Source organism: Dama dama, chromosome 22, assembly GCF_033118175.1.
Source record: "Dama dama isolate Ldn47 chromosome 22, ASM3311817v1, whole genome shotgun sequence".
Taxonomy (NCBI): Eukaryota; Metazoa; Chordata; class Mammalia; order Artiodactyla; family Cervidae; genus Dama; species Dama dama.
Window position 1 is genome coordinate 34,075,059 of NC_083702.1, and position 24,840 is coordinate 34,099,898.

General features: G+C 41.2%; 1 protein-coding gene across 4 annotated transcripts in view; it reads right to left on the reverse strand.

Annotated features, from left to right (window-relative positions):
* Positions 1 to 24,840, reverse strand: part of BCAT1 (branched chain amino acid transaminase 1) — a 122,474-nt gene that overhangs the window by 14,317 nt on the left and 83,317 nt on the right. For all 4 annotated transcript variants that reach the window (XM_061125142.1, XM_061125139.1, XM_061125141.1 and 1 more), the window contains exons 6-8: positions 11,164 to 11,327; positions 6,151 to 6,293; positions 207 to 292 (exon numbers count right to left, since the gene is read on the reverse strand). In XM_061125142.1, the coding sequence (XP_060981125.1) occupies positions 207 to 292; positions 6,151 to 6,293; positions 11,164 to 11,327 (393 nt within the window). The remainder of the gene's footprint in view (positions 1 to 206; positions 293 to 6,150; positions 6,294 to 11,163; positions 11,328 to 24,840) is intronic.

Below are 24,840 nucleotides of genomic sequence, written 5' to 3' on the forward strand. Positions count from 1 at the left end.
GCCTGCCCTTCCCTATAAACAGTACTTATTTGACAGTCTTGCCAAGACAGTCCTTCTAGAAGAGTTTTTTTCACTCAAGTTATGATTTAAAGATAAGATAATGTTGGTTGGAACTACAGGATATTATTTCAACACTAAGCTGGACTTATTCTGACTCCTTTTCATTTCATGCTTTTATAAAAGCAGTTCATGCCGAAGGTACCCACCCACTTGTGTGCCAAGTCCAGGATGCTCTGCCTCGTCACTCCTGGAAGAATGATGCCATCTAGCGGAGGAGTTGCCAGTTCTTCTTCTATCAATTAGAAATTGGAATAGTTTCAGACTTTATTAGATGCTTTTTTAAACAACAAATACTTCTTGTTATTTTTTAAAACACTTCTTGCTATTTTTCTGGTAACAAACACGAAAAGGGGGCCACTGTTCTATACTGTTAAAATTTCCAAATCAACTCATACTTCAGGTAGATCCTTATGTTTTCTTAAAAAAAAAAAAAAAAAAAAGGCAGAAAAAAGAAAATGAAAGAAAATCCGTTATCCTTCTGCTGTTTAGTCACTAAGCTGTGTCCGACTCTTTGCAACACCATGGACTATAGCCCACCAGGCTCCTCAAGGTCCATGGGATTTTTCAGGCAAGAATACTGGAGTGGGTTGCCATTTCCTTCTCCAGGGGATCTTCCTGCCCAGAGGTTGAACCTGCATCTCCTACATTGTCAGGTGGATTCTTTATCACTAAGCCATCAGGGAAGCCCAAGCAGTCATCCTACCACCTTCAATTTATCCTTAACCAGTGAAAAATGAGATGGTTTCCCACTAACAAACAATAAGACTTATAAAATACTCCAAAGAGCAACAATCCAAAAGTCAAAAAACATTGCAAAGTCAAAAGATTAAAGCTGGTTGTGATTAGGAAAATGTAGGTAGACTCTTATCCAGAAATACTGGGCATTACCAAACCTTCTAAGAGTACTGTGGGGTAACCCTGTCCTAAGAGGTATGCATGCCCACTCAGGCTGTCACCGCGCCCACGCTGGCCTTGACAAGTCTATCCAGGGTGACATTCAGCCATGGAGGAGCATCACATCAAGTATGGAGATGTTGACTTCACTCTCTGAAATTCGAATGTAAGCATTCAGGGCGGACTCAAGCATGTATATGCCTAATAAAGAAAACATAAAGGAAGAAGACAAAAAGAAATCCAAACAACAAAATAACACTCCAGGGGTGACCCACAGGGCCAAAGCCAAGACATTGGTCTACTAAGAGAATGACTGCAGATACTCCCAACCACAGTGCAAGTTGGCATGATGACCTGTCTGCCAGACTCAGTGTGGGGCTTCCCTGGGGGCCTAGCAGTTGAGAATTTGCCTGCCAATGCAGGGAACATAGGTTCAGTCCCTGGCTGGGGAAGATCCCACAAGCCATGGGACAATTAAACTAAGCCTATGTGCCATGACCACTGAGTCCGAGTGCCATAATCACTGAAGCTCATGCATCTAGAGCCCGTGCTCCACAACAAGAGAAGCCATCCCCTGCGAGAAGCCTGAGCACTGCAACAAACAACCCCCGCTGCAGCAACAAAGACCCAGTACACCCAAAAATAAATAAATCTTACCAAAAAAAAAACAAAAGAATGTAGCACACCAGCCAGTCTCCTTACAGAAGGATGCCTCTGGTACTCAACATTCCTCCTCACCTCTGGCACCCAGCAAGCTGAATCTAGTGAGAAATTCGAGCCTTAAACCATCACTTTATATAGATGTTGAACTTTAGAACAGATGTGTTGCTGGTCATGTGTCTGCAGAGGACTTCACAAGTGATGCTGGAAAGGATCGCTGGGTAGCAAAAGTTGGGTAGAAATCAGTCTTTGAGTTCCAGAGCCACTTGATGCAGCCTAAAAGGACTTTAGAGATCACCTAGCACAGTCCTGTTTTACAGAAGGAAAAACTGAGGCTGAAGAAACATGTGACTTCCCAAGGTTGGTGACACTGGGGAACAATGTCAGCACTCAAGTCTCTGAACACTGTGGCCACCCCCCTTTCCTTTTGTAGACTGTGCTCTGGACTCATCCACTCCACTGTGGCCATGTGAGACGTCCCCAACAACAACACAGCTCTCTGGAATGCCAAGACTCGATGTTTATTCCTATGTCCCCAAAACTCAGCAACATGCCTGGCCCAGAGTGGTATGTAATACATACCACTGTAATGATTATGTAATACATACTCAATGTTTTTGAGTTAAAAAAAAAAAATCCTCTTTGCTAGGGTATAGTAGTACGATTTCTTCTAATTTTGAATCAAAAAATCATCTGCTGAAAACCACTGTTTCAAAAGTAAATTTGTTCTTGGCAATGTTTTGGGGGCTACTTTGATCTCAAAATAAACACATGTTTTGCAATAGCAAGCAAGCTGGATACGCGGATGTACAGATCTATATGTGCATGCACACACATACACCCCTCACATATAAACCAACACTTCTAGTGCCCCCATACTGGACCTCCCCTAAAGCTTGCTGGGCTCTAAGACTGCATGTGCTAAGTCACTTCAGTCGTATCCAACTCTTTGTGACCTCATGGACTGTAGCCCACCAGGCTCCTTTGTCCATGGTATTCTCCAGGCAAGAATACTGGAATGGGTTGCCATGCCCTCCTCCTAAGACTGCATAAAGTTCAATGAAAACAGTGGCCCCGCCTGTGCAAATGCAGTTTTGTGAAACATATGTAACACCCAAATCTGTAACCACTAGCCTGAGGTCAAGGAACAGAACATCTGCTTCTCTGGTTGCCAGACAGAGATGATGACATGACAACATTTGGGTGAGAAATATTCATTTTCCTCTGCAACCACAAACAAGCTTACAGGAGCCAGAATGAGCTCCAGATTGCTCAACAGGAGGAAAACAGAGCCTACGAACACAGCTTGTTTTTGACAGAGAAATCATTTGGGGGAGATGAAGAGTTTAGAAGCAGTAACAGCAGGATTCATCTGACTTCCCAAATTCAAGCACTAATGGGAACCAGGAATGTGGGTTTCTGTTAATGACCCAAACACCAACAGCACAGTCATTCATTCATTCAACAATATATGCTGAGCATCAGTATCAGTGTCAGCATCAGTGCTGTTGGCCATTCTAAGTATGAGGGACACAGCAGTGAACAAAATCGATGTAACTCCTTGCTCACTTTCTAATGAGCAGAGGCAAACAATTATATTAAATAGCATGTTAGGTGATGAAAGGGGGGAAAAAGAAGGTGATGGGGAGTGTTGGGAGAGAGTTGAAGATTTGTATTAAGGTATCCAAGAAAAGCCTTACTGAGAATGGGGTGTGTGGCAAAGACTTGAAAGCGGTGAGTAAGCAGCCACCCAGCAAGGGTACTCTGAGCAGATCTGGTGTAAATGCATCCCAGACTCACTCTGAAACTCAGCCACGACAATCCCATCCTACTTTCACAGTAGTTCCAGTGTCTAGTGTTAGATAATACTGCTTTCTCAACAGTGAACAGCAAGTGTGTATGTCATATGACTCATCAATGAAATAAAGAAGAATTGGGGGCCATGTGATCTTACAATCAGGGCTGTGGTTATGGAATCAAAACCCACATGAAAAGACACTCAAAAAGGACCTACTGTATACACAAGGAACTCTACTCAGCGTTGTAATAACCTATAAGGGAAAAGAATTTCAAAAAGAATATAAACATACACATACACTGAATCACTTTGATATACACCTGAAACTAACACAACCTTGTAAATCAACTATACTTCAGTTTAAAAACAAAACCAAAAAAACCCATGAGTTCCAAGCCAAGTGCCACAAAATAGGGCACAGCACTGTGGCAGCAGCTACCTTGGCCCAAAGGAATGGTGAGAGTGGGTGCTCATGGAAAGAACTCTGCTTGTAACTCTTACTGGAAAGCTTTTTGGGGAAAAAACTCAACATTTTGCTGATTTTCAACACATTATTCTTTGTCTTTTCCTAAAGCCACACAGTATAAATCAAAGTTACTAGAGTTACTGCAATGTCTGTTTTCTTTTTAAGGCCAAAGATTATTCCTGACATTTCCCTCACTTCTTTCAGAGTACTGCTCAAACATTTGTTCCATTTCCTTTCTCCTTACTTTAAATTTTATCTGATCTGTCAGTGAACACCCTCAAACTGAAGGAGCATCTTCACATTAAAACTATACTTATCTCATAACCTGAATAGGAACTCTCAAGGTCTTGTACATTTTAGAAGAGCCAGAAGACAAATTCATTCAATTCTCTTCTGACCTTTAAAAGCCATGGAAACGGTTCATGATTATTGTTTGCATAAGGGGTCATTTTTCACCAGGACAGTTTCTGGTATTTCTGGTTAAATCATGTAGCTCTGATTCAGACTGTGCTTAAATTCTGACATCTCCCATCCATAAATAAGGATGGTGCCACTTCTGTCTGTATGATGTCACTGGTTTTGTTTGGGTTTGCGTGGGTTTTCTTGGCGATGGGGATGGCAGTGGGTAGATGGAAAGAATGAGCTGAATCAATTTATTATCTCCTATATACAGAGTTCAACAGTGGCTGTCAACCTTCAGGCACAGCTTTTGATATATGTCATACGCAAAACTCCAAATTAGAAATCACAAATATTCCAGTACAAATTTTGTTTTTTAAGAGTGTCAGTTACAAACAGCCAGGTATGGAAGGACAAACATAATCTATATCTGGCTTTTCATATGCCAAGAGTTACCAAGGATCAATCCCAGAACATGGTGTACTCACCACACCTTCTGTTTATTCTCGCTGTGACTGGAATATAAGGCTCATCTTGTAATTCTCTGAAAGCAATGCTCAAATTAGCTCTGAAGTCAGCCACATCTGAATCACCATTTCCCTCTAGTTGCAGCCAAATAACAAAAGAGCAATAGAGGCTACTGTATCTGCTTTAAAATTAAAATTTCATTTAACATCTGAATTAAAACCAATACCAAGATTTCAGCAGTATTGGGTTGGCCAAAAAATTGTTCAAACTCAACTCAATCTTTGGAAACTTATCATTTTACATTTGGGCTTTCCCTGGTGGCTCAGACTGTAAAGAATCTGCCTACAATGCAGGAGAATCGGGTTTGATCTCTGGCTTGGGAAGATCCCCTGGAGAAGGGAATGGCTACCCACTCCAGTATTCTTGCCTGGAGAATCCCATAGACAGAGGAGCCACATTTGGAAAGTTACCATTTTACATTTCTAGTCTGTGGTTTCTGCCAACTAATTTAAAAAAAAGAACTGCAAAGAAGGAAAGTGAGCATTCAGGATATTAAAGGTAATAAAGACGTACTGATTTTTGTAGTAGATATATGTTAATGGTCTTAAATGAACCACAATCTAAATACAATCCCCAAATAAGACCAATTTGTCCTAAAAACGGTGTCCTTTACTCAAATAGAGCTCCAGTGTAAATCTGGAAGGCTTCTAATATATTATCAAAATATGTAGAAAGGGCAATGATTGTTAAATGAATTACAACAAGAGAGTGTACTAAATTTCGTATCAGTAAAAACAGTAGACTATGTTTAACACTACAGTGTCTTATACATAGTATATGATAAACGACCACAGGCTTCCCCAGTGGCTCAGAGGTAAAGAATCCACCTGCTATGGAGGAGAGGTGTGTTCAGTCCCTGGGTTGGGAAGAGTCCCTGGAGGAGAACATGGTAACCCACTCCAGTATTCTTGCCTGGGAAATGCCATGGGCAGAGAAGCCTAGTGGGCTTCATGGATGGTAATCCATGAGGTCACAAAGAGTCGGACACGGCTGAAGCAACTGAGCATGCATGCATGCATAGTAAATGACCACTGAAATAATCAGATAGGAAAAATGTTAAGATAATAAAAAGGATAAGGCAGCACATTTTCAAATAGTGGAGATTTAAAGTCCTTAAGTTGACAACTCAAAAGTAAGTACATCTAAAGCCAAAAAACAAAGCCAAAAATCTTTGTAAATACTGTAAACTTAAACTCATGTATACCTGGACAGCGAAAGCACAGAAAATCTTAAGATCTTGGAAGTGTGCTACTCATTCTCTTGTTCTAAGGTTTTAGTTCCTTTCTCTCCAATCCCACTGAAAATGATTAAAAAATAGCAGAGAGCTGAAATCTGAGTGAATTACCTCCATCTTCATTTATCCAATAAAGAAAAAGATTCATAGTTCCAACTTCAGTTATTTGATTATCTTCTCCATAGAGCCACAGAACCTGCTGACACGCATTTTCCACTGCTTCGCATTGGGCAAAAAGAGATGAGCCATAATTCCTTTTAAGAAAGAGGAAACACATGATTACGAATATACTTCAGCCCCTACCTCCCAGCAAGTCTTTAATTCAAGCATGGTTCTTAATTATATATCCTCTCCAGTTAACTGCATAATATTAGAGGAAACACATTAGAGAATCTACATGGTCTAACTGCATTCATTTGAGAGAGAGCAAAGAAAAATTGCTGCAATTCTAACTTGAAAAGAGAGAACACAGGTGAAGAGCCAAGTTAACAACACTTAAAAGTTATTGAGTATTTTTTTCACATGCCAATCAATTTTACATGAATTATTTCATTTTGGAGGCATGCTACTTTTTCCCTTGTTCCAAGGTTCTAGTCCTTTTCACTGGAAAAGACCATGATGCTGGGAAAAGATTGAAGGCAAAAGAAGAAGAGGGCAGCAGAGGATGAGCTGGTTGGATAACATCACTGACTCAATGGATGTGAATCTGAGCAAATTCTCAGAGATAGTGAAGGACACAGAAGTCCAGGGTGGGCAAGTAACTAAGTTGCTCCTAAGTTCTTCTTTGAGTTTACTCACTCATTCATTTCAATGTACCAAAAAGCCCTTTGAAAGATGTATTTTCTCCCTTTGAGAATGGTGGCAGCTTGTCTGCTATGATGCTGGGTCTCTTGTATCCATGATCACCAGCATTCAAAGGAGAAGACATCTGAAGTAGGAGAGCCTTAGGCTAACACATAGCCAGAAGCTTTGACAAGAGATGGGGGAAGGATGGAAAGAGAGGGAAAAGGAGGGATGGAAAGAGAGGGAAAAGGAGGGAAGAGAGAGACTGGGGTGAAAGTAGCATGAGCAGGACATATGCAAGGGCAAAGCAACCTGGTGACAATGATTCGAGCTCTTATTGGTCCACAGCTACCATCCTACTAACATGAGCCAGTCAATCCCTTCTCTGCTCAAGATGGATTGAGCTAGTCTTCTGACCTGTAACTCAAAGACTAGTGACTAATAACTGAAGTATTCTAGAAAGCTATGGGAAATAGATATCATACAATCTGGGGAATGATGAGATTGACTTACACCAAGGTGTTCAGATTCCTTTAAAAGACCCTCAACATGTATACTTCAAAACACAGGCAATGAAATGTAAATTACTAGCCAGTCTGGAGATGACACAATTCTAATATTCAGGAGGCTTTCATTTTTAAGGACCATAAAACGTCAGACCACCCATATTCAGAACTAATGGCAAATGCGCAGTAACTGGGTTCAATTATGAATACTTTTTAAGGAGTATAAACCCAGGGAGAGTTTGGTAGACAGAGCCTGGCTTTGGAGCCAACAGGCCCAGATGCAGCTCTTTAACATCTATTTCTTGTTACTTAGTTGCTAAGTTATATGCGACTCTTTTGTGACACCATGGACTATAGTCCACCTGCCTCCTCTGTCCATGGGACTTCCCAAGCAAGAATACTGGAGTGGGTTGCCATCTCCTCCAGGGGATCTTCCTGACTCAGGGGTTGAACCTGCATCTGCCTCACTGACAAGTGGATTCTTTACCACTGAGCCCAGAGAAGTCCATTTATAGCTATGTTTTTCCCTGAATACAAATGTGTATCAAAATTCTCTCTCAGGTGATGTCCACTGGGTTACTGATACTTTGGTAATATACTTGGGCTTCCTTCCACATGCTGCCAATACTAAGAAGGAAAACACATGTCCTTGGAGGAAAGAGGAAAATGAAAAAGCGGGAAAACTGTCTACATATAATTTTAACATAGAATCTGGGAGACTAGGAATATTGAATACATCCCTCCAAAAGAGTAAATCCTATTATGTGCAATCTAATTGATTGTTCCTAGGAGAGAGTCCAGGAGGTAAAACCAGAAAGAAAGAGAGCCTCATAATATAAACTGTTTGTTGAGACAGTACCATCTACCAGGCAGGGTACTAGGTTCTGAACTCCATTATTCAACAAATTGTCTCAACACAACCCTAGATGTTATTATACTTTTGAGGACTTGTAGGGAGAAAGGACTTAATTGCATAAGATCATGCAGATATGTGCACGGTTAGTGGGTATCTCTGATTCCCAAGTCCACGCTGGAAACTGCTAGGTTCTGATTCCATACTTGTTGAGAGCTCCCTAAGTGCCAGCCAGGATCCTAGGCACTTCACATTGTCCTCCTTCATCCTCACAGGTAAAGTGGGCATTATTACCCTCACTTTATCAATGAGCAAACTAAGGCTTAGAATTTAAATTAATCTAAGTTTAAAAGTTCTAAGATTAAAAATTTAATTTTAGAATTAAAAAAAAAACCATATATTCTCTCTCTTCCTCAGATTCACTTAGACAGAAAGCAGAAAATTCTTGAGCTTGTGAAAGTCAACAGACATTTAATAACTACCAATTGACTACAGGGATACTAAAAAAAGATTAGAAGGTAACTATTGAATAAGTTGGAGGAGGGCATGGCAACCCACTTCAGCATTCTTGCCTGGAGAATCCCCATGGACAGAGGAGCCTGGCGGGCTACCGTCCATGGGGTTGCAAAGAGTCAGACACGACTGAGCGACTAAGCATAGCACAGCATTGAATAAGTTAGGTCTAGAAAAAAACAATAACACATAAATCTAAGGTCGCCGCCAAATGCCTTTGTTAACTAAACTGAATGACGGTAGATGCAAAATCATTTGTTTCCCTGTGATCCTCCAGGTTGGGAGCACAGGAGCAGAGAGCTTTGAAACTCTTGGAAACCACAGGCAGGTGTGTGACAAATCCACCCTCTGCTTCACGCCTGCCCTCTTGCCAATTTTGTTTTTATGTATGAGGTTCAATATTCTCTTCTCTAAGAAATTTCAAGTCCACTGATTCTGGTCCACGTGAGCCTAATGAGTCAAACTAGTAATTTATTTTATAGTTCGCTTTATTTCTTAGAGAAGTTTCAGATTACAGAAAACCTGACCAAAAAACAGAGCTTCTATAACTCTTATTCCTCAATTTCTATTTCCCTTCTTATTAACATCTCACACTAGTGGGGTACACTTGTTATAACTGATGAGACAATATTGAAATACTTGCTGTTCGTAGTAACACCGGAGTTCAGTCTTTGCGTTGTACAGAAAGTATTGATTTTTAATTGTTTTTTAATGATTGTATATTCTATGAGCCTGCCTCAATATCCTCTTTGTAACAAATAACCATCTGCCCAGACACCAAACTAAAGGATTCCCTGCAATTTCTGCGTCCCCATATTATCTTTTCCCTAGGCAGGTAGGGGGAGCTAGAGAGTAAGTTTTTTTTTTTTTTTAAATCAAGTGTGAAACAGATCGCCAGTCCAGGTTGGATGCATGAGACAAGTGCCCAGGGCTGGTGCACTGGGATGACCCAGAGGGATGGGATGGGGAGGGAGGTGGGAGGGGGGTTCAGGATGGGGAACACATGTAAATCCATGGCTGATTCATGTCAAAGTATGGCAAAAACCACTACAATATTGTAAAATAATTAGCCTCCAACTAATAAATGAAAAAAAAAAAAAAAAAAGAGTAAGATTCAAAGAAGAAAAAATTTTAAGTTATCTCTTCATCAAGACTGTTGCTTTACTGCAATATGTACTCTGAGAGAAATCTTAATAGAGTAATACAGATATGCCCTGTGAATAAGTCTGAAAAAGCAAAAAAGCCATCAAGAGAGCAAACAAAAAAGTTTTTGGCCTGTCTAGTCTAGGACTTAGGAAGGATATCTAACAGGGAAAAAAGTGACTTAGTTTATTTAATGAACTCCATCAGATTTTTTTTTTTTTTCTGGGCTTCCCTCATAGCTCAGTCAGTAAAGAATCTGCCTACAATGCAGGATACCTGGGTTTCATCCCTGGGTTGGGAAGATCCCCTGGAGGAGGAAATGGCAACCTATTCTAGTATTCTTGCCTGGAAAATTTCATGGACAGAAGAGCCTGGCATGCTACAGTCCATGGGGTTGCAAGAGTCAGACACAACCTAGCGACCAAGCCACCACCATCAGAATTTTTCTGACCCGATGAGGGACTTCAGTTAGTGAGTGAATGCCAGTAGGGATGATAGGACGTAGCATTTTACCACCACGCCTTTTTGCGGGTAGAAAAGTGAGAAATAGAGAAAGTCTATGGAGGGTTCAAAGCCAGCTGTCAAGATCTCTCTGGCATGTCAGCACCACATCCTTCCTCTCTCCCAGGGCTCTGAGACTCTACAGTTTGCACCAGGGCCCAGAAGACTGCCACTGAGTCAGCTTGCAGGCCAGCTGGTGCTCTTTCAAAGGAAGAGCCACGCTGGGTAACCCGGCTATCCTTGTTCACCCGTCGGGGCATTCCCGATTCACGGCCAAGTCCACCCCTGAAATCGTCTAACGCTTTCAAATACTCTTTTATTTCCAGCCAGCTACATATGGCCTATGAGACTGGCCTGACCGAGCCAAAGCAGGGCTGTCCCACAGCCAGTTGGCAGCAGATTGGGTTGCAATCTGCGAGAATGAAGACAGCACTTCAGTGAAGCAGGCACCTTCTCCAGACAGGACTCCTTGGAGCCGACTGAGAGCATGGGCCCTGACACCAGATGCTCTCGAATGCCAACTGTCAGCCCGCGGCCAGGGACCAGCATCCCGGGCAGTTCATCCAAAGCGCTGATTTCATTCCTGGTGTAGTTACTTTAGTTCTTGCTTATGTGTAACGGTCAATGCTCCTCCCTTACAAAGGGCTGCAGAAGTTATCCTTCAAACAACTAGCACATTCAAACCACTGAAGACTAAACACAAAATAAAAATGAACATTCCAGTGTGAATACTAATACATCATATATTTGTATTGAAGTGAAATGGCCATAACTAAATGGTCACAAGGGACTCCATCCTTTAGACAGAAACACAGACCAACTTACCCTCCCATCTTGCAGTCTCCGGTTCCACCTTTCCAGGCTCTGACATACTTCGGGTTGGCCCACAGGGACACAGGATTAAAGCTTCCACTGGAAAAATAAGGTCCCACTGGGCTCAAGATTACAAAGAGAAGCGCTTTAGTCGGCTTCTTGACTCCCAAAGAAGGCTGGAATATAGTAAAAGTACACAAAACTGTTAATCTAAAACATAGATGCCAGTCTCAAAGTCTAGAACAGATCAGTAACATCTCCCAGAAGCCATCAAATGACAGCTGTTCCTCCTGAAGCTGAGTTACACAAAGCCTGATGGTCTTCTGAGAAGAAAACACCAAGACTTAGTTCCATTTTGCTTTGCTTTCAGAGTTATGATTTTAAAGGAAAGGCAAATTTGTCTATTGTTTTATTGGTAGGTTTTTTGTGCGTGCTCAGTTGCTCGGTCCTATCTGACTTTTTGTGACCTCATGGATGGTAGCCCGCCAGGCTCCTCTGTACATGGGATTATCCCAGGCAAGAATACAGGAGAGGGTTGCCATTTCCTCTTCCAGGGGATCTTCCTGACCCAGGGATCAAACCCACGTCTCCTGGGGCACCTGCATTGGCAGTGGATTCTTTACCACTGAGCTACCTGGGAAGACCAGTACATTGTCAACTAGCCATATATTTTTGACAACTAGCCATATAATACCTTTCAGGATTGCAGTGATTATGAACTGAAAAAGGAAAGAACCTAGACATGATTTCAGTCTTTGGGTTTGAAACCTAATATTTGCTTCTCTAACTTTCCCCTCTACTTCATTCAAAACACTCTGGTGCCAGCAGACTTGGGCTGGGGAACGTGCCATTAGCACATCCAATGGTGACAGATAAAAGACACCAAGAGTGTAGCTTCACTAGAAGCAAAGACATCAGACAAAACAAATCCCCGCCACCCAGGCCCCTGCCCACCAAAAGACAGAGGATGAAGGACTCAGGAATTCATATTAGGAATGACAAGGAGAGAAAATGGCCTTCCCCACAAACACTGAGAAAATCACAAGCCAACAATGCAATCGTAAATTCCTTCAGCACAAAAGTAGTTACCCTCAGTTGTTTTTTAAAGAGGAAAATTGAGAGACTAAAAAGTTTTGAGGGTTATATATTCTAAAGGCATTAAAGGTTGCTGGGCTATCCTGTACAGTTTCAGGCCACGCAGGTAAGAAAACAAATTAAGACTATTATATTAAGTCATGGTCAATAAAATACATACGTTGAGTCTTCAAAAAAGAAGCCTAGTCTGCCTGGATGGGGTAGCAATCTGGTGTGAAAATAATGAGAAGAGACTCAAATTCAGCTAATTTGTGACTTTGGTAATATTTAATATTTAATGAAACTGGCTGAAAGTGGACATGGGGCTATATTTTTTTCCCTGAATTTCAATTAAATCTCCTCTGCTACCTTTTAGCTCATGAGGCCTCACCCACTACTTATGCCCAGATGAATAATGAGGTAGGTAATAAGCATGATAAAATGTGTTTGTATAAGAAGCTTAGGAAATGGGAAGCTGAGTCCATTCACACAGCATGTGAACCCGAGGGTCACACAGGGCTTGGTTGGCCCCAAAGGAAAAGGATAAAGAGTGACAGGTACCAAGTTAAAGAAATGAGTCAGTTCACAGACTGAGAGAATACACTTATGGTTGCCAGGGAGGGAAGGATGGGGTGAAAGGATAGTTTGCATGTTTAGGATTGACAAGAACACGCAACTGTATTCAACAAGGATCTAAAGCATAGCACAGGGAACTCTGCTCAATGTTATGTGGCAGCCTGGATGGGAGCAGAGTTTGGGGGACAATGGACACGTGTATATGTATGGCTGAGTCCCTCTGCAGTCCACCTGAAACTGTCACAACATTGCTAAGAGGCTATATTCCAATGCAAAATAAAAAGTTCAAATTAAAGAAAAAGATTAAAAAATGAGCCAGTGGTAGGGAAATTAAAGTCTTGTTTAGGCTTCAGAGACAAAGCAGCGCAGGCCTCTGACCTTGCTTCTGACCTACATGGATACAGCCCTGACTACTGCTGTGGGTGTTAGCCACACCTGCTGTGAGTGTGAGAAGAGAAACACAATAGATAGAGAGGCAGCAGATCTTGGAATTTGTCAAGTCCCTTGAGGAGGTCTGGCCTACCACTCCTAGGACTTGGTAACATTCCAAACATTCCAACATTCCATTGTTTGCGTAACAAAGCAAGCATTAGTTGCTCAGTCCTTTCAGCCTCTGTAGCCCACCTGGTTCCTTTGTCCAGGGGTTTCTCCAGGCAAGCCTACTGGAGTGGGTTGCCAATTCTTTTTCCAAAAAAGGAAACAGCATTGTAAAAAAATAACATAATACCAGAGCTGCAGTTTTGCTGACAGATTGATGATGATATATCAATAGCCTCAGATATGCAGATGACACCACCCTTATGGCAGAAAGGGAAGAAGAACGAGAGTCTCTTGGTGAAAGTGAAAGAGAAGAGTGAAAAAGCTGGCTTAAAACTCAACATTTAGAAAACTAAGATCATGGCATCTGGCCCCATCACTTCATGGCAAATAGATGGAGAAACAATGGGAACAGTGACAGACTTTATTTTCTTGGGCTCCAAAATCACCTCAGATGGTGACTGCAGCCATGAAGTTAAGACACTTACTCCTTGGGAGGAAAGTTATGACCAACCTAGACAGCATATTAAAAAGCAGAGACATTACTTTGCTGACAAAGATCTGTCTAGTCAAAGCTATGGCTTTTCCAGTAGTCATGTATGGATGTGAGAGCTGGACCATAAAGAAAGCTGAGCGCGGAAGAATTGATGCTCTTGAACTGTGGTGTTGGAAAAGATTCTTGAGAGTCCTTTGGATTGCAAGGAGATCCAACCAGTCAATCCTAAAGGACATCAATCCTGAATGTTCATTGGAAGGACTGATGCTGAAGCTGAAGCTCCAATACTTTGGCCATCTGATGTGAAGAACTGACTCACTGGAAAAGACCCTGATGCTGGGAAAGACTGGAGGCCGGAGGAGGGGATGACAGAGGATGAGATGGTTGGATGGCATCACTGACTCAATAGACATGAGTTTGAGCAAGCTCTGGGAATTGGTGATGGACAGGGAAGCCTGGGGTACTGCAGTCCATGGTGTCTTAAAGAGTTGGACACGACTGAGCAACTGAACTGAACTGAACTGATGATGATATATCAATTTGCATCCTGGGATTATAAGTGGGAGAAATGCAATCTTTGAAGTCTCACCCACAAAGCGGATGTGCTGCCTGGGACCTTTGCCTAGTTGGAACTCCAGACTGCTGTCACACGAGACATCCCAGTGCTGTTTAAGTCCGGATGCTGGCAAATCCAATTTGGCGATGTAGGTACTATTGCTCCCCACTGCTGTTTCTATTTCTTTTTTCTTTTATGTTAGAATATTGAAAGTAGACTAGATAGTTCTGTTAGGGGAAGCACACTGGTTGAAACCACCCACCCTGGCCAGGTACCATAGTAACCATTTGCATGAGTTGTTTTATGATAGGAGATCCTGATAAGGAATAGGGAACTAATAAGTCACCACCAAATAAGCCACCACCCACCAGAAAAGAGTTCGGGAAAGGTCGAAAGGAGACACCAGGTGTCCGTCCACTTCCCAGAATCCCTCTCACTAGCATCCATCTTGGCTGAGCAATGCGTGCGCCACCAGGAAAGACTCTGAATTAGAATGATTGGCCAAAGACTACCCGGAAACGAATCCCATCACCATAAAACCCAAGACTGCGAGCCACGCGGCAGAGCAGTTCTCCTGGGTTCCCTCACCCTCCTGCTCTCCACCCAGGCACCCTTCCCCAATAAAATCTCCTTCTTTGTCAGCACATGTGTCTCCTCGGATACTTCATTTCCGAGTGTTAGACAAGAGCACAGTTTCGGGCCCTGGAAAGGGTCCCCCTTCCTGCAACAGTTCTCTAAGAGATATTTGTATTGTTTATTTGTATATAACGAGTGACTTATTTTGTTAACAAATCTTCTGGACCTGAGACAAAAGTGAAAACTTTCAGCAAAACAGCCAGCAAGCAACAACAGGTTTTGGCTTTTTTGCTCATTTGGGTTTGCTCTTTAGTGGGGGCTGAAGAGGACACCCCTACAAAGAATGAGGAGACTTAAACTCCATTTGCTTTTATTGGTTTCATTATTTGGAAAAAGAAATTCCCAGAATAACACACGCATCTGCCTTTCTTCCCAATTTTGATAAAAATTGACTATCTTATCTCTGTACTTTTATCTACTTGTCAGTTAATTAAGTACACTTCATATCAGGGGGGCTTTGAAGCTTTACATTAAAAAAAAAAAATTATTGACCATTGTAATAAGGAATTAAGCTTCTCAACATAATTTAGAAATACAATATGCAGGACACAGTATCAATAATGTATCTAGCTTCTAATGTTCTAAATAAAATACCTTATTTATGGATAAGCTGATAAGCATTTTATTACTGACATCACATGAATGCCTGGACTTTTTTCACTCTTGTATTTTTTGCAACCTACACTCTACTAAAAAAAAAGTAACAATAACTCATCATCACGGATAAATTTCATGTTTTAATTTCCTTCCCTTGATTTTAATTAACAGGTAAACTTGCATTTAATCCACTAGATGGCAGTAGAGAGAAAACAGATGGAAAACAGAGGAACACTAAATCTATTTCTAGAGAAGGAGACCCTGATAAAAATCTTTAAACACTATCTTTATCCCTGGGTCAGGAAGATCCCCTCGAGGAGGAAATGGCAACCCCTTCCAGTATTCTTGCCTGGGAAATCCCATGGACAGAGAAGCCTAGTGGGCTCTACAGTCCATAAGGTCGCAAAGAGTCAGACATGACTAAGGGATTAAACCACCACCACCATTCTTAGCCAGCAGGTAGATTACAGACTAGAATTTTTCAATGCTAAGAGAAAATGTGTTTATGTGTACTAACTTTTATTTCTGAAATTTAAGCAAGGTCAACTCATATTTTGCAAGCACTTTGAGTGCTGGTGTTAATCATAGCTCAGTCACCTTCATCCTTAAATAATTATTTATGTCAAATATCTTTCTATGAAAAGAACTATGACTTTACTGAAAATGATCACACTGTTTCATAAGTGAGAGTAAATAAAATGTAACTTTTTGGATCAGGAAGGGAACCTGGTGATTGGATCTGTTTCTCCCCTCTGAAACCAACATTTGTTCCTCAGTTCTCCCTTCTTTCCCGGAAAGCAATTTAAATTCTGCACTACTCCTACAGTAAAGAGTAGTTTATGATAGCATAATAATAATCAAATGGCAATAAACAACATTCTATGGTCACAAGATCAGGAGTCTGGTTGAAATAAAATAAAAGCCACATACATAAAAAAATATGGATAGTAACAGCTGATAAGTTATGTAGACCAGTTTCAATGTCTTATTTTGATTGATTTTTAAAAATACTTCTCTACTAGTTTCTTGGATTATTTCAATACATAAAGAATTGAAAGGGGCTTTTAAGAAATCCCTTGGAAAATGAGAAATACAAAATTTTAGATGCAAAGTTTATAATGTCTCAAGGGACCACATTGACTTTGAAGTTGAAATTCTGATATGTTAAAAAATATACTCTTTTAAGTTATACTCCACGAATAACAAATAAATATATATATGAGCATTAAATGTGGGTATATTTTACACAAAATAACAGGACAATTGAGTGTGATGGAAAATAAAGACACATTTCACAGTGGAAATGACCACTTCTGGGTCACTTAGAAAATTCCTTTATAGAAAGGCAGGACTTCTAGGGTGATCCATCTGCAGCGGGCATTCAGCAAACTGAGAAATGTACTACTTAATAGTCCATGTTTTGGCCTGGAATGCAGAGAAGCACCGCAGCCATGTAAAGGTTTGAGAACGATTCTGCCAGGCAAGGCAATTAAGGGACAGAAGAAAAAATATAATTAGAAATAATTGGGGAACATTTTTCAAAAAGAAATTTTTAGGGTGCTCCAAATTATTTTTTTGATCCAAAGAGTAGACTAATTTAGAAAAAAAAAATTCCGTCAGTTCTTAAAAAAGATTAGTTAAAGGGGACAATTGACAAAGAATACTGAACTGGGACTTCCCTAGTAGGCAGGTGGTTAAGAATCCGCTTTGCTGGGACTCTGTGGGAGAAGGCGAGGGCGGGATGTTCTGAGAGAATAGCATTGAAACAAATATACTATCAAGGGTGAAACAGACCACCAGCCCAGGTTGGATGCATGAGACAAGTGCTCAGGGCTGGTGCACTGGGAAGACCCAGAGGGATGGGATGGGGAGGAGGCGGGAGCGGGGATGGGGATGGGGAACACATGTAAATCCATGGCTGATTCATGTCAGTGTATGGCAAAAACGACTACAATATTGTAAAGTAATTAGCCCCCAACTAATAAAAATAAATGAAAAAAAAAAAAAAAAGAATCTGCTTTGCAATGCAGGGAACGCGGGTTCGGTCCCTGGTTGGGGAACTAAGATCCCAGATGCTGTGGGGCAACTAAACCCTCACACCCCAACTAGACAGTCCATCTGCCGCCATGAAAAGTCCCCATCGGCCTCAACTAAGACAGGTTAGCCGAGTTGGTTAATTAATGTTTTTTTGGTTAAGTTTCTATCTTTAAAAAAAAAACAAGAACAATGAACTAAGGGGATACTGTAAGAAACACAGGACTGACCAGTGACCCATGTAGGGTTTCAGTGTGAGTCACATAGGCGAGGGACACCAAATTCATGGAATGTGTTTATAGGAAAAACTAGTTGGTCTGATTTAAGAGTAAAAAATAATTAGCAACCCTCAATAATTACACGGTACTTTCAGGTTTCCAAGACATTCGATAGCCATTATCTCAGAAAATCCAACAATCTGGGAAGTTAAGAGTTGTAATTCCTATTTCTAAGTTAAAGAAACTGAGGCTCAAATGATTCACCCAGAGTTTTCATTATTAAGTTCTGGACATCCTTCTACTTTTAGTCCAGAGCTCTTTTTCTGATATCAAAATTTGAGAGAGGGGAAAAGAAAAAAAATCGGTGAAATTCTCGAGATTTCCTAATGTGAAGAGAGTTCAAACCAGACCTTCCTTCCACCCTCAGCCTTCACCACAGTCTCATATTCTATGCACCCTCTGCTCAAACCATATGGAATCCTTTTAGATTCCTCCTTGCTTTCCTACTCAAAATATATAAGTAGAAGGCCTAACCCCTGATGTGAATGTATTTGGAGATAAAGCTTTAAAGGAGGTAAAGTTAAATGGGGTCAAAAGCCTGGCAGCATAGTCCCAATCCTGTTGGTTCTGTGGGACTCTATGTGTGTTCGGTCATGTCCGACTCTTTGCCACCCCATGAACTGTAGCTCTCCAGGCTCCTCTGTCCATGGAATTTTCCAGGCAAGAATACTGGAGTGGGTTGCCATTTTCTCCTCCAGGGGATGTCCCTGACCCGCAGATCATACCCGAGTCTCTTGTGTCTCCTGTCTGGCAGGTGGATTCCTTACCACTGAGCCACGTGGGTAGTCCTGTTATCCCTCTAAGAAGAGACACCAGAGCGTATGTGCCCTGCGACCTCCCACTACAGAGTGACAAAGTGGACCCCTGGAAGCGAGGAAGTGAGGCATCACCAGAGACCAACCCTGTTCGCACTTTGACTATGGACTCCCAGCCTCCAAAACTGAGAAAATGAATTCTGGTGTTTAAGGCATCTATTCTTTGGGACTTCTGTGGTGGTCCAGTGATTAAGACTCTGCACTTCCACTGCAGGGGGCAAGTATTTGATACCTGGTTGGGAAACTAAGATCGCAAGTGCCTCATCTTTGAAATTCTGTTGTGGCACCAGGCTTCCCTGCTGACTCAGGTAGTAAAGAATCTGCCCACAATTCGGGAGATGTGGGTTCAATCCCTGAGTCGGGAAGATCCCCTGGAGGAGGAAATGGTAACCCATTCCACCAGTATTCTTGCCTGGAGAATTCCATGGACAGAGGAGCCTGGCGGACTACAGTCCAGGGGATTGCAAAGAGCTGGATGACTAACACTTTCACTTTCTGTGGCAACACAAACTGATCAAAACATCCCCTCTCTCTAAGTAATACAAACCCTTAAATCTCTATTTATATGTCATCTAACTGTCACTTCAGGAAATGCGCTCCAGTTACAAGCCTAGGTGCTTGTGTTACATGGTATTACAGCATCCAGCACTTCCTCAAATGTAGATAAAATACCCATCATGTTTTCTTACAACTGCTTATTTAATTCTCCACCACTCAGTCATCTGTGCACTCCATGAAGTGCAGGACCTTTGCCTCCCACACAAAGCATCCTCTGTTGTTATACCAGGTACTGACTAGACGTCAGTTGAACTGTTGGCCATCTTAATAAGACATTTATGGAAAAGCGCTATGAAACCAACTTAGATAACTACTTAGCAAATTTGAATTATTTTATTTAAAAAAAGCTGATGTTAATCCTTATCTGTTGAGTTGATGCCATAGAGAAAATGTTCCTGTCTCCTGCTTCGTTTCCTTTAGTGCTGGCCTTCAGACTAATGGGTAGTTAATATATAGACACTGAAAGAATATCATGGGGAAAACAAAAGCCAAGCATTTTCTGAGACCTGCTATAAAACAGGTAGGGGACAGGGCTGAGTTTGTTTCTCAGTCCTGTTCAAAGAGAAAGACTATACATTTAACATTAGACAGAAAGGCTAACTGCTCAGCTCTGTTTTTTTTTTTTTTTAATTTTTCCAATAAAAATGATGTTAAAATTTAAAAAAGAAAAAGATGGTTAAAAGAAAACTAAAGCTCAGGTGAGAACACTTTACAATCTAATATTATGTAAAAGCAGTGATAATGTACTAATAGTTCACTGGGTTAGAATAAGGATTAAATTAGATATCTGTTCAAAGTTCCCAGGGTCTGATCTTTTTTATGCATCCAATAAATACCAATTTTTACTATTTTTTTTTTTTTAATTTTTATTCATTTATTTGGCTGCACCAGGTCTTAGTTGCAGCATGTGGGATCTGGTTCCCTGACCAGGGATCGAACCTGGGCCCCCAACATTGGGAGCTCAGAGTCTTAACCACTGGGCCAGCAGGGAAGTCCCCCAATTTTTACTATTTTTAAATAAATAATACATGATAATAGTAATACTGGTAAATAAATTCAACATGTACCAATTTACAGGACATTCAGATGACATTAAAATGATTGTAGATCTGAGCAATGAACTAGTCAATACTCAGTGTTGGAACTGTGGAGAACACGTTGGTCCTTGGAAAAAAGACAAAGATTCCTGTACTGATGATGTGGAACATATAGGTTGGTAAATGTGAAACATAAATAGAAATTTCAGCATGAATTATTAAGCAAATGGCTAAGAATATGGGATGAGGAAGTACCCAGGGAGAGCCAAAATGAATCACTCTTAGGAAAGCCATGCTTCATTTCCCTTCTAAAGTAACTCAGGATCAAGGGTCAGCAAATTTCAGCCTGCTGCCAGTTTTGTTTTTAAGTTTCATTGGAACACATTCTTTTATTCACCTGTGGCCTATTGCTGTTTTTGTGCTACAAAGGCAGAGGTGAATAGTTGCAAGGAACGCAAAGCCAAAAATATTTAACTACCTGGCTTCCCAGGTGGCGCTAGTGGTAAAGAACCCACCCACCAATGCAGGAGACATCAAGAGACATGGGTTCAAGCCCTGGGTCAGGAAGATCTGGAGGAGAGCGTGGTAAGCCAGTATCCTTGCCTGCAGAATCCCATAGAGGAACCTGGCAGGTCATGGTCCACAGGGTCACAAAGAATTGGGCACAACTGAAGACACTCAGCATGTACACACACCTGGCCCTTAACAGACAATGTCTGCCAGCCCTTCCTCTGGATGCCAGGAAAATGCCACAGGCTGCTATCACCTCAGAACCAGGGTCTTCTCCCTGACCTAACCTCAGTGCTCAGACCTGGACTGCGGGATTCCATCCAGATTGGTTCAATGGACTGGGCCAAGCAAGCCACTGGGCTTGGAGGAGAGCAACAGGTAAGACCAACAGAGGGAGCTGGCAACTGCAGCAGTCTCAGCCTGTGAGCTGGCTGACGAAGGGGGAAGGATGCTACACTCACAAAGAGCCCTCTCTGTGACATGAATGTCAGGTGGAGAACCACAAGCCAAGGAGCAAGGCGGGGGTACTTGGATGTCCCTCCATCCCGTACACGTCACTGCCTGCTGACATTGTCACCTTCGGAAGTAGATGCATGATAGAAGTAGAATTTGGGAAATCTTGTGACTCTTTGATCAGTTTCCTCTTCCTTCTAGGCCACTGACATCAGCTTAGAAACAGGCCATAACACCTCCAGTCTCAAAAAACTATTCTCCCTTTATCACCCGCCCCACTCCAAGTACCCACCCATCTCTCTGTTCCACTGCAGAGCAGAATTCCTCACAAGATTAATCCATACTCACAATCACAACCTCCCTCCTCTCATCCTCTACTGAGTCCATGACATTCAGGCTCTCAGTCCCATTACTGATGTTTAAGATCACCAAGGACTCCACGTTGTCAAATCCAATAATCAGGTCTTGGGCTTCATGGCACTGGTCCTGTGGGTGGGACTTGCAACAGTTCATTGCGTCTCCACGTTCTCCATTTGGCTTCCAGGACACCAAGCCCTCTTGTTTTTCTTTCTACCTTCCAGGTTGCTACTTCTCAGACCCCTTAGCTGACTCCTCTTCCTCTCCCTTTCTCTACATGCTGGCCTGCCTCAGATCTCATTCCTTGCCTTCCTTTCCTCTCTGTCTACAGCCATCTCCTTGATAACCTCATCCAAGCCCCAGACTATAAAGGCATTTTATACTAAAGACAGGAATGTAGCACTTAAACTCCCAAATCTCTCCTGAATTCCAGTCTGGTGTATCCACCCACCAACTTGATATCACTGGCTGAAATTCATTCTACCCATCGTCACTCCAACAAATAAAATCCTCTCCTTCACTTTCCCCCATCCCAACAAATGGTCACTAACCAGCAGTAATAACTCCAAAGCAAAACTAGACATCTTTCCTCTTACTCTCATAAAGATCTAAGCAAATTTTGTGAGCTGTAATAAATATCCTTGAGTGTCTGTCTTTATGTGCACTCGGGGATATGTCTATAGCATAAATGCTGTAAAGAAAGTCTGCATTTTTTAAAGATCCAAATTCAATTTTTCCTACACTGTCCACTATATTAATTACAGTTCTTATGTCTGTTATATTGACAATATAATGGTTGATCAATAGGAGACTGGTTATATATAAATGACACCATTCTTTCACAGATTCTAAAATGTCTACTTTTTCACATTTAATGTGTCCGAAATCTGGGCTCAGCATTTTATAATTGCTATTGGCTAAGCAGCAATCATGGGAAAGTTGTTCAGACTTAGAAATAGCTGTTCATACTGATGGCAGTTCCAATAGTCTATGGGCATTGGTGAGGCTACAAATGTTGAGTAGGCCATATAGAATGTCTTCAAAAAACCACATTCTGATTTAGCACCAAAAAATTACTACAAAGAAAAAAGCAAAAACAGGAATGGGACATGTGTTTGTTATTAGTGAAACAAAAATGTGTATTAATATTAAACAAGTGCAATTCAATATTTTCTTGAAAAGCAATAACCAAGTCATCTAATGGGACCTATGGTCAGCAGAAACTCATAAGATAATGTTGTTAGCTTTTGTTATTAAGATACATGTAAAAATAAACATGCCTGTCACAAGTGGAGTAGTGCATCTGATGGCAGGAGAAACTACAGATTTTCTCAGAGAAAAATATGCATTTCAAAAAATAAAAGACAGGTATGACTCATTCACAAGTCACTCAGGACTATCTAGAAAAGTGCTGTATCATGGTGTAATTGGCAATGTCTTTCCATATCAGTGCATAAAACAATGCTGCCTCATAATTTATGGCTTCCTGTATTCAACTAAGTATGGCATAATGTACAATGAAATAGCTTACAGTTAGGAAAACGAGAGCAAAAAGTGGACAAACTGATTTTTTAATGGTAAAAGACTCGTAAAGGCACTTCACAAAAGGATTTCTGACAGTCAGTATGTGAAAAGGTACTCAACATAATTTGGCCTCAGAGAAGAGAAAATTAAAACCACAAAGAGATAAGGCAAAATGGGCAAAATTAACAAGATAACACCAATGTTAGCATGAATATGAGGCAAATGGAACTTTCATACATTGCTGGTGGGAGTGAAATGGTACAAACACTTTAAAAAATGGCAGTACTTAGTAAAGATACAGATATATTTTTATATATCATATATAATTTCTATATATATGTGTATGATATCACCTCTGGCCCAGCAATTCATCTCCGAGGTTAACACTAAAGAGAAGTATGTATGTAAGTCCACCTTAAGATACATGCAAAGATGTGCACAACAGCTTTAGTTAGAACAGTTGGAAATAACTCAAATGTCCATTTGTAGACATTTGGCCCCAGGGGAGGAGGGATGGGCGCGTGACTGTACTGGGGAGGGGAGGAGAGATGACAGGAAAGGATATAAAAGAGTGTCAAGTGTCCTAGCCATATTTTAATCTTAACAGGGTGTTGGATCCACAGATTATCATTTTTATCCTTTAAAACCTTGCATGTGTGGGGGTGGGGGCAGGGTGGGTGGGAGTAGGTGTGTTTCATGTAGTTTTTAAAAATCTTGATTGCTGGCAAAAATTGAACAAAGAATTACTGTCATTTTGTAAAAAGGAAGGCTAATACTTAACGTACAAACACATGTAAGCAGGTATGGGTGTGTATATTTATCAATATATATCTCTAGAAGGATATGAGAAAACTGGCAATAGGAATTGCTTAGAAGAAGGTGAACAGTGGACTCTGGATCAGAATGAGAGTAGGAAGGAAACTTTCTTTTCATTGTATGCTTTTGGTACTATTTTCATTTTTACCAAGTTTTTCCTTCCCTCAAATCCCTCCCTGCTTAAAATTCCAGAAATACACTGGCAAGTTGCATGTGAAAATTGCTGTTCTTAAACTCAGAAGCATTGTGAATGAATGTTAGACTTAGTGTGACTGTACATGTGTGTTAATGGATACATGTTACATATTGTAAAATACACAGTACGGTATAGAAAATTTGCAGCAATTATTGTCAAATATAATTGAGAGCCAGAAAGCTGATAGCTCAGGGAAGGAAACAAAATAGACACAAAGGCAGACTTAAACACTATTACAAGATGGGGGGCAGGGGGACGCTTCCCTGGTGGTTCAGTGGTAAAGTGTGTTCACTTTTGCCAACAGAAGTGTGTTCACTTCTGCCAACACAGGACACACGGGTTCAACCCCTGATCCAGGAAAATCCCACATGCCTCGGAGCAGCTAAGCCCGTGTGCCATAACTATTGAGCCTGTGCTCCAGAGCCGTTCTCTGCAGTTTGAGAAGCCAAGGCAATGAGCAGCCCGTGCACTGCAACTAGAGAAAAGCCCATGAAGCAACAGACCCAAGATGGCCAAAAATAAATAAATTTAAAAAAAAAAAGAAAAGATGGAGTGGAGGGTTAAACTGGAGATTCGGATTGATATACACACCCTACTATATATAAAGTAAAATAAACTAATAAAGACCTACTGTATACA